Source organism: Pteropus vampyrus, unplaced genomic scaffold (assembly GCF_000151845.1).
Source record: "Pteropus vampyrus isolate Shadow unplaced genomic scaffold, Pvam_2.0 Scaffold590, whole genome shotgun sequence".
Lineage (NCBI taxonomy): Eukaryota > Metazoa > Chordata > Mammalia > Chiroptera > Pteropodidae > Pteropus > Pteropus vampyrus.
Window position 1 is genome coordinate 448,552 of NW_011889371.1, and position 11,408 is coordinate 459,959.

The 11,408-nt window shown below is 34.0% G+C and overlaps 1 protein-coding gene across 4 annotated transcripts in view; it reads left to right on the top strand.

The window, feature by feature from the left end:
- Nucleotides 1-11,408, top strand: part of KCNN2 (potassium calcium-activated channel subfamily N member 2) — a 143,157-nt gene that overhangs the window by 66,936 nt on the left and 64,813 nt on the right. Inside the window, exon 5 of one of the 4 annotated variants that reach the window (XM_011384552.1) lies at nucleotides 5,458-5,477. The exons of the other annotated variants lie outside the window; for them this stretch is intronic. Coding sequence (XP_011382854.1) covers nucleotides 5,458-5,477 — 20 coding nt within the window. The remainder of the gene's footprint in view (nucleotides 1-5,457; nucleotides 5,478-11,408) is intronic. 4 annotated transcript variants of the gene reach the window in all.

The window sequence follows — 11,408 nt, forward strand, 5'->3', positions numbered from 1 at the left end:
TTTTTTTTTAAATAATTGCTTTATTGAGGTGTAATTCATATGTATCAGTACTCATAGCATATGTCAGTACTTCATTCTTTTTTATGTCCCAGTAATATTCCATTGTATGGATACACTACATTTTGTTTATCCAATTGCCAGTTGATGGCAATTTGGGTTATTTGCTACTTTAGGCTATTATGAATAATGTTGCTATTAATACAAGTCTTTGTGTGGACATGTATTTTCAATTCTTTTGGGAATATCCTTAAGAGTAGAATTGCTAGATCATGTGGTAACTCTATGTTTAATTATTTGAAAGGCCTCCAGACAGTTTTCCAAAGTGTCTACACCATTTTACATTGCCACCAGGAGTGTATAAGGGTTCTAGTTTTTTCAATTTCTTGTGAAGTATTATCTCATTGTGGTTTTTATTTGAATTTCCCTAGCAGCCAATGATATCAGATACATGATTTGCAAATATTTTCCCTCATTGTGTGGATTGTCTTTTCATTTTCTTGATGATAATACTTTGAAGCACAGAGTTTTTAATAAAGCCCAATTTATGTATTTTTTCTTTTGTTGCTCATGCTTTTGATGTCATATATAAGAATTTATTGCCAAAATTGTAGTTATACTCCTAAGTTTTCTTCTAAGAGTTGTATAGTATTAGTTCTTGCATTTAAATCTTTCATCCAGTTTTGAGAATTTTCATATATGGTGTGAGATGAGAGTCCAAATTCATTCTTATACATATGTCTATCCATTTGTCTCAGCACTGTTAGTTGAAAGACTGTTCTTTCCTCCATCGAATGCTTTTGGCACCCTTGTTGAAAATCAGTTGACCACAGGTATATAGGTTTATTTCTAGACCCTCAATTTCTATCCCATTGATCTCTGACTGTCCTTATTCCAGTACCACTTTGTCTTGATTACAGTTGATTTGTAATAAGTTTGAAATTGGGAAATGAGTCCACAATGCTATTCCTCTTTTTCTTTTTTTTTTCAATTACAGTTGACATTCAATTTTATATTAGTTTCAGCTGTGGAGCATAGTGGTTAGACATTTATATAATTTACAAAGTAATTCCTCCGATAAGGATAGTACCCACCTGGCACCGTACATTGTTCTTGCAATATTGTTGACTATATTTTCTATGCTATACTTTACATCCCCATGACTATTTTGTAACTGCCAATTTATGCTTCTTAATCCCTTCACTTCTTTCACTCATCCCCCTACGTTTCCCATTTGGCAACCAGCAATTTGTTCTCCATATCTATGAGTTTGTTTCTGTTTTATTTGTTCATTAATTTTGCTTTTTAGATTCCACATATACGTGAAATCATATGGTATATATCTTTCTCTCTGACTTATTTTACCTAGCATAATACCTTCCAGGTCCATCCATGTTGTCACAAATGATAAGATTTCGTTCTTTTTTATGGCTAAATAATATTCCATTGCATATATGCACCACTTCTGCTTTATCAAATAATCTATTGATGGATGTTTATGTTGCTTCCATATCTTGGCTGTTGTAAATAATATTGCACTGGACATATGAGTGCATATATCTTTTTGAGTTAGTGTTTTGGATTTCTTTGGATAAATGCTCAGCAGTGAAATTGCTGGGTCACATGGTAGTTTTATTTTTTATTTTTTGAGGAACCTCCATACTGTTATCTATAGTGGCTAACCCAATTTACAGTCCCACCAACAGTGCACAAAGATTTCCTTTTCTCCACATCCTCTCCAACACTTATTTGTTGGTTTGTTGATGATAGCCATGCTGACAGGTGTGAGGTGATTTCTCTTTGTGGTTTTAATTTGCATTTCTCTGATGATTAGTGATGAGCATCTTTTTCTACATCTATTGGCCATCTGCATGTCCTCGGGAGAAATGTCAATTCAGATCTGTCCATTTTTTAATTGAATTGTTTGTGTTTTTGTTGTTAATAGAGTTCTTTATAGATTTTGGATATTAACCCTTATCACATGTATCATTGGATAATATCTTCCATTCAGTAAGTTGTCATTTCATTTTTTTGGTGGTTTCCTTCTCTGGGCAAAAACTTTTTAGTTTGATGTAGTCCCATTTGTTTATTTTTAATTTTGTTTCCTTTGATGAGAAAACATATCCAAAAAATATTACTAAGAGCAATGTCAAAGAATTTATTGCCTATGTTTTCTTGTAGGAGTTTTATGGCTGTTCCTCTATTTCAAGATTGTTTTGACTATTTTGAGTCCCTTGCATACCATATGAATTTGAGGATCAGTTCATCGGTGTCTTCAAAGAAACCAGCTGGGATTCTGATAGGGATTGCATTGAATCTGTAGATTGATTTGGGAAATGTTTGCTATCTTAACAAGATTCAGACTTCTTCTCTATGGACATGATGTCTTTCCATTTATTTAAATCTTCCTTAATTTCTTTTAAAATTGTTTCGTATTTTTCAGTGTATATTTTTACACTTTTTTAAAAATTCATTCCTAAATATTTTATTCTACTCTGTACTATTTTCTTTTAATATTTTGAGATAATCTTAAATTTTATTTTACTCATTTGATTTTATGCAAATAATTTATTTTATAGCGACTTATTATATTGCTACTCAGTAAATTGGCCAATGAGTAGTATAAGGTTTATCATTTTTTTTTACCCCATTCACCCATTTCTCCCTGCCCCACCCTAAAATCTTGCCTCTGACAACCACTGATATGTTCTCGTTCTCCGTATCTGTGAGTTTGGTGAGTTTTTTTAGGTTATTTTGTTTGTTTGTTTGTTTTTAGGTTTAATATATGAGAGTTTATACAATATTTGTCTTTCCCTGACTCATTTGACTCAGCATAGTGCCCTTGAGGTCCATTTATGTTTTCATGAATGGAAAGATTTCATTCTGTTTTGTGGCTGAATAAATTTAATTTTGTGTGTGTGTGTGTGTGTACATATGTGTGTGTGTGTATATATATGTATGCCACAATTTCTTTGTCCATTCATCCATCATTGGACACTTAGGTTGTTTCTATGTCTTGGCTATTGTAAATAAAGCTGCAATCTGTAAATTTCTTTGGGTAGTATGGCCATTTTAACTATACTGATTCTTCTAGTTCTTGAGCATGGAATATCTTCCTATTAATTTCTATCTTCTTCATTTTTTTTATTAGTGTCTTATAGTTTTTAATGTACAGGTTTTTCACCTACTTGGTTAAATTTATACCTAGGTATTTTATTCTTTTTGATGAAATTGTAAATAGGATTTTTTTTTAAATTTCTAATAGTTCATTATTAGTGTATAGACATACAACAAATGTTTGTGTATTAATTTTGCATCCTAATAGTTTTGTATTCTAATAGTTTTTTGATAGAGTCTTTAGGGATTCCTATATAAAATATCATGTCATCAGCAAATTCTGACAGTTTTACTTCTTCCTTTTCAATTTGTATGTCTTTTATTTCTCTTTTTTACCTAATTGCTCTGGCTAGGACTTCCAAAACTGTATTGAATAAAAGTGGCAGGAGTGAGCATCCTTGTCTTATTCCTGATCATAGAAGGAAAGTTTTCAGCTTTTCACCATTGAGTATGATGTTAGCTGAGGGCTGTCATATTTAGCCTTTATAGTGTTGAGATACATTCCTTCTATACCTGCTTTGTCGAGAGTTTTCATCATAAACGAATGTTGAATTTTGTCAAATTATTTTATTGCATTTATTAAGATGATGATATGATTTTTATTTTTCATTTTGTTATTGCGATGTATCACATTGACTGATTTATGGATAGGGAACCCTCTTGCATCCCTGGAATAAATCCCACTTGATCATGTATGGGTCTTTCAATGTGTTGTCGAATTCAGTTTGCTAATATTTTGTTGAGGATTATCAAGGATTATGTTCATCAGGGATATTGGTCTGTAATTTTCTTTTCTTGCTGTGTCCTTGTCTGGTTTTGGTATCAGGGTAATGCTGGCCTCATAAAATGAGTTTGAAAGAGTTCCCTCCTCTTCTCTTTTTTGGAAGAGTTTGAGAGGATTGGTATTAATTCACTAGTGAAGCTGTCTGACCCTGGACTTTTGTTTGTTGGGAGGTTTTTGATTACTGATTTAATCTCCTTACTAGTAATCGGTCTGTTCAGATTTACTATTTCATCTAGGTTCAGTCTTTGATGCTACTTTAAAAGGAATTATTTTTCTAAAGTTTATTTTCAGATTGTTCATTACAAGTATGCAATTGATTTGTGTATATTGATCTTGAATCCTGACATCTTCTTGAATTTATTAGTTCTAATATTTGTAGTGGATGTTTTAGGATTTTCTATACGCAAGACCATGTCATCTGTGAATAGAGATAGTTCACTTCTTCTTTTCCAGTGTGAATGTCTTTTATTTTTTATTTTTTATTTAGTTTTTTGACTATTACGGTGCTAGAACATCTAGAACAATGTTGAATAGAATGGTGAGAGTGGATGTCCTTGTCTTGTTCCTGATGTTAGAGAGAAAGTATCCAGTCTTTTACCATTAAGCATGATGTTATCTGTGGGTTTTTCATAGACGGCCTTTTTCAGATTGAGAAAGTTCCTTTACATTCTTAATTTATTGAGTGTTTCTATCATGAAAGGGTGTTGGATTCTGTCAAATACTTTCTCTGTGTTTATTGAAATTATCAGGTGATTTTGTCTTTTATTCCATCAAAGTGATATATTTTACATTAATTGATTTTCAGATGTTAAATCAATCTTATGTTCCTGGGATAAACTTCACTTGGTCATGTTGGGTAATTCTTTTTATATATTGCTAGATTTGGTTTGCTGGTATTTTTGAGAATTTTTGCCTCCTTATTCATAAGAGATATTGGTCTATAGTTTTTTGTGAGTGATGTCTCTGGTTTTGGTTTCTGATAAATACAACTGATAGAATGAGCTAGACACTGTTTCCTCTTGTTCTCTATTTTGAAAATATTTATGAAGAATTAGTATTAATTTTTCTTCAAATTTTTGGTAGAATTTATTAATGTCTTTTTAGAACTTTCCTCTGGCTTTCTACGCCATCTTGCTTCCTCTTAAAATTTATAGTAAATGTGAATATCTGGAACATCAGTGCTTACTTGGACTACATTTTTAAAATATGTTAGCAATTTTATTGCTGTTGTGGGACAAGGAAGAACACCCAAATAATAATATTTTTAGAACTGTATATTCAGTGATTTTATGTGGAGGAAAGGGGAGGATCACCTGGACTATTCGTATTACATCATGTCTAGTAGGATACCTTTGAGGTTATTGTTTTACCTTTCTAATCTTTTCCTTTGGTTTTTAGGCAGATTCTCTACTGGAAGTATACAAAATTAACTTTCAGAATCTTTCCATCTATTAAAACATTATAAAATTCTTAGAGGAAGGGTAAGTTTCACATTTCATAGTCTACAGGAAAATTTTGTTTATTGTGGGGTAGGAAACTTTTTAACGGTTCCTTCCAAGTGAACCAAGTGGAAACATATGTGTCACCTGTCACCCTGTAGATCCTGAAGTCATCTTTGTTTTGCAGCTGCACACATCATGTTTCCCATTTTTCCTTTGCACCTTATATCTTTTCCCAGAGCAAAGTTGGCCTGGACCTTCTTTTGACTTCTAGGTCACCAACTTTTCTCCTTGTCTGCTTTAGTACTTTAGTAATCTTGCTATTTTTTTGAAGTATTTTCCAATTAATAATAACAAAAATCTTTGACACGTGGTTGCAATAAGAATATGCTCAGATTGCAAGGAAGAAAGAGAAGGGCGAGACATTAAATAGGGCCAGGTGGAGAGGGAGTGAGATTTGCCAGTGTGCGGATTGTCCAATAGGTGGAGATGGTGGATTACAGGAGACAAGGACAGTCCAAGTGGCTATTCAGGTACCTTTCTGGCTTGTAAATTCCCATCACACCCATCACACTCTAGTTAATTAAGGTCTGGATAATGACAATATTGGTCTCAGGGATTATAGAATCTATTCTCTGAGTCTGTTTTACTCCAATTGGTAATTAAAGGATATTTTATGTATGCTGATTTCTCCTGGAATATTTCCTCACAGCTTTCAGTAAGTGAGGTCTTCCACAGATGAAGGCTTTTTCTTGTGAAATCTTTGAAGATTGGTTTTGACTACTAAGGCATAGCCTTATTAATAAGGTGGGGAATGACCTAAGTGACCTATAGGCCTTTGGACATTGAAGAGTTTTATTCTGTTTAACCCTTTTAATGATGCCTTTTGGCCTACTTAGCATTGCATCATAACAGAGTGAATCCATCATAGACATACCTGGATAAATTAGCAGCATTAATTTTAAAGTGCTATTTCAGACCTAACTTTTATGTGCCTCTATCTCTTGTGAAATTTAAACATATCATAATAGGCATTTGCTCTTATGAAAGGACAATATATGCATGAGGAGATAAAGAAGAGCCAATGTAATACTTCAGGCCTAATTCTGTCACAGTTAGGAATAAACCATATTCATTTCAGTTCACTTATGGGCTGGTCAATGATTATTCTTCATTCCTCTGTTTTTTACACCTTTCATATTTATTCAGTGGAAAAATGATAGCTCTTTTATGTGTACTTGGTCTCAATTTTACCAAGTAATCTTGTTAGACAGTGGTTTTTCATTTCACTGTCTCAGTTTTATGTTTTTTTCTCATTAGAATAATAAAAGAATGTTTTTTAATAACGAATATAAAAGTAGTAAGTGCTTTAAAGAGATAAACATTAAATGAATCTGCTACATCTTTTAAAGGGAAATATTAGTTCTTTCAGACATATTTACAATATGTTATACTCATGACTTAAAGTCAATATCTCCTAAAGTATAATTCTATTTGTTTCTTGAACCTACAAAATACAGTTTTGAACACTTTAGAAAAATGTTTTCACTATAACCTAATTTTCTACCTATAAAAGTAGTACTTACTTATTATAAAAGCATTTTTAAAACAAGTACATTTTTATGAGGTCATTAAAAATAAATCACCTAGATATAATCAATGTTAGTACTTCTGTCTTCATATATTTTTTAAATTTTACTTATTTTTATTGGCTTTTCATTTCTTTTTGTTGTAACGAGGATGGACGCCAAAGCAGCCTATGAGATCTTGAGGATGGACTGTGCTTCCTTCACCAACTTCACCTTTAACCACTCTCTCCTTCCCTCCTAACTTTTATTCTTCCAAATGCTACACAGGTCTTTTGTTTGGCTCCTCAAAAAGCCAAGACTTCTCGTCTCAGTGCCTTGGAATATGAAGTTCCTTTGCCAGAATATTCCTGTTCCAATGCCTTTTGTTCTTTTTTTTCTGCACCTCAGTTGTAGAGTTGAGTTTGTCATACTCTGCAGTTCATATCATCTTCATTAGTCTTTATTAGTTTTATTATTTTTCCTACTCTGCGCTTCTCCACTTCTCCTTTCCCACAAATGTAGCCGTTCAGTTTTATTAAGTACAGTTGACTCTTATAACATGGGTTTGAACTCCCTTTACGGGTCCACTTATACACAGATTTTTTTTCAACAAATGTAGTCGGCACTCCATATACTGGAATTCCAAACACAGATCAAAAATATTGTTTTCGACCTGTGGTTGGTTGAATCAGCAGATGCAAAACCCAGGGATACAGAAGTTCCACTGTATGTTTATTGAAAAAAATCTGCGTGTGAGTGGGCCCACCTAGTTCACACCTGTGTTGTGCAAGGGTCAACAGTATATATGTATTTGTATGACCTTTTGTTTAGATGGGTATCTTCCCCAGCAGACTGTGAGCTCTTTGACTGCGGGGACGGCACCTTTCTGGTTCACCACTCTCCCCGACTGCTTCACGTCACGCCTTTCACGCCAGCATCCCTGCCACGTCTGAATCTGAGTGATACTTGCTTCCTCTCTTCAAATTTTGTTTTTTGCCTTTTAGTACATATGTATATATTATTATTATTATTATTATGTCGAAAGCCAGACATGAGATACTGAGTAAAAGTAACTGAGGTAAATCGATTTGTTGTAATTCTGTTATTATACAGGAGCCCTATTGATGTGTTGGGGGAACTTTCTGTGTCCTGTGAGTCCATGCTCCTGGGCTGTAATCTTCACAATGTTAGTATGGGTTTGAGACTGGAAAGCTAGAGAGGGCTGGAGTTAGGTAATTCCCTTCGCCCACCTCAGACTTTGGTAGGGCTGGAGTCTGCTCTTTCCCTTTCCCCAACAGGTTAGGCTCTGGTAAAAAGTTTCCTAAGAGAGCAGGCTTTTGTTAAGGGGAACAAAATGCTCTGGGCTGATTATAAAATGGTTACTTTTCCCTTCTCCATTCTGAAAGCAGGATGGGATTTTTTCTGTCATCTTCCCCCTAAGATCCCTGTGGGGCTCCTAAAGATGAAACTCACAAAAAGTGATGCCATCTCCACCCCAGGCTTAGGTCTCCAGGAGTTTTCATCTCTCAGGCTGATTCATGCTCAGTCTCCAGCAATTAGCCAATTACCCTTTAAGTATTGCTACCTGTTGTCGGCTTCAGAGGAGATTTCTCAGAAGTTTCTGTGCCAGGTAAGCTTTGCTTTTCTGTGTCTGCGTGTCTCTGTTTTTCAGGGTAGTTATTTGTCCTATGCTTTCAATTCTCTGCTAGATCTAAGAAGAGTTGTTGATGTTCATGTTTTCTTGTTATGTGACTGGGAGTGACGACTTCCATTCTCCTTATATGTCAGACTAGAACCCGGAAGTCTAGAAGCTTTATTTTTAATTACTGCACAGTATTCCATTGTGTGTATGTATGTCTAACTCTTGACAACATTTAATTTTGAAAAAAGAAAAACTTTTTTCATGTTATCAAAGAACCAAGTATAAACATCACAGAATTTTATGCTTTATTTACTCCAGGAATCCATTTTTCTTTAGATGTTTGTAATTTTATTAACAGGCTTTTTAGATTTTTCCCACTTAAGCCTTCCTTTCCACACATTTAGGAATAGACGATAATCATATTAAAGTCTATAATTTTAAATGTGTTCATGAATATAAAGGCAAAGCTTAGTCGTTCCTATTGTAAGGAAACTATATTTTGGTTTATCTTCAAGAAGGCACAGTTCATTTACCAGATAATGAGGATTTGAACTTTTCATTTATTTTTGTTATTACACTGTTTCCTAAGAATTGCCTTAAATTCTAGTTGTTGTTTCCCCCAGGTGTGGGTTTTTAATCTCTGAAAAGGTGCAACTGATTAGCAGTGTAGCTTGTTTGTTTCATCTGCATTTACACACTGCATTTCACATTTCCTCTCTAAAAGAGAAGTCAAGGTCATCTCATCACAGGTAAAATATGAAATGATACCCTATAGTTCATCATCCTCTAACTTAAAAGTAAGGAATTGCTCTTAAGAAAAGGCTCTATCAGCTGTAGGTTATAAATATCAAAGCGGTTATAATATTTGCTTTGGGTTTTACAGTATATTTTAGGTGTTTCATAGATATGACAGATTTAGATATGACCTCGAGAGAGTCTATAACACTATTTTGGACTTCGCTGAGTGAATGTGGTAATAATGAGTGCAGGTGGTTCTCTTTCCATCAGGTGATGGAACCATTAAACTATTGTAAAATTAGGAGGGCAGAGAATGCCTTAAATTGAACGGTCTTACTTTTACTTGTGTGTACTGTGATAAGATAGGCCTTAGAAAATCAACCCCATGAAGTCAGCATTGAAAGTCCTAACTTTTGGCCTTGATATTTATTCTAAACAATTCCTGAACACATATAAACCTGAGAGTTGTTTGTTTTTCATCTTCATGATACTTTGTTTCTCCATCTTTTGGACTGTATCTGATACTGACATTGAATGAAAGACCTGGCTATAGATTTTTCATTTGGTTAAATAAAGGCATGCAAACATGAAAGGAAAAAAGAATCAGTGAATCATGTATTTCAGCTTTCCAGTGTTATTTTCGAATTCCGTGGATATTTTAAAATAATGCTATCCAATAGAACTTTCCACAGTGATGGCACTGTTGTTGTGCACTGTTTAATGATAGCCACTACCCATATGTGGTTATTGAGCTTTTGAAATGTGGCTAGCATTATTAAGTTTTAAATTTTATTTAATTTTAATTTAACAAGCACTTTTGGCTAGTAACTTACCATATTGGACAGCACAGATTTAGATATTTGCTTGTTGGCTGTTTTTGTTTTTTTTTTTTAATGTCTGTAAAATTGTGTGTATGTGCATGTGTTATAAGAAAAGCTGAGCTTTCAGTCTTTCATCTGAGGAAAGCTATCAAGAGGAAAAATTGGCACAAAAATGTATAATTGGTTATACATAGAATCTGTAAGAATTGTCCAAGAGATCATTTAAAGCATAACAAATTTGGTACACAGATTTAAATGGACTTGTTCCCAGAACATGGAAGAGCAGTCTAGGAACTGAAAACAGTATCAGCTAAAAAGAGGGAGAAAGGAGGACAGTCAGGAGAGAGGAAGGAAGGAAGAATAAGAATGAATACAGAATTTATTCATTAAAATTTTAGAAATTCTAAAATATTATTGCACTGGCTCTCTAGTACAGTGGGTGAGCGGGGAGCTAATTTAATCTAGCTGCTTTCTGTAGTGAAGACTCAGGGGTTATACTTAAATAAACAATACTTTGCACAACAGATAATCTTTCAGATTAAAGATAGAAAGAGCTAAAAGTGAAAAATAAAAGTGTTAAATTTGCAGAGTTGGGGACTACTGAAAGTGTTATGTAATTCAAATCCTTAATGATAAACTTGAGGGTTTTTCCAACTGTTTGTGCTCCTATAGTACAATTTGAAATTAAAGCACCAACATTCTTGTAGGACTGTCTGGCATAAGGATTTCCTCCTAAGAAGGTGACCAGTTGTGTGCATGGGGAGTGGGGGTCAAGCAGCAGTGTCTGGTGATGTTTGAGGAGTGAGACTGTCTGGATGGGCAGGAACTTTTTCCTCTCTGAAGTTTTATTGCTCCCTTACTTTTTTCTCCTAAATATTTGTTTTTCTCTAATTAAATTTCTCTTGTTTTTTATCTATCCCCAAAGATTATCATCCAGTTCAATGGTCATAATAACAGATTTAACTGTTTTGACCAGTTAAAACTAAAATACAAAACACTAAGTCCTACTTTACCTCAGTCAATCTGCTAATGTATTTTATTTCACCTTTATCTCCTTCATAGTGTTTCCAAAGCAACTGTGCAGCTGTTTCCTTCCTTGGAGAGAGAAAACAGATTGGCAACGATCTGCCAGATTTCAGTGTTGTGGTCTGGGTGTGACAGTTCTGAACATATTGATTCCAGAAGAACACACTTACTATATTTAGGGTTTAAAATGTAGTAGTGCCACAATAGTAACATATAGAGATGTTGAAGGTCTTAGATGAGATGCTTAGCACCAGCCTGGTTTAGACAAACTGCTGT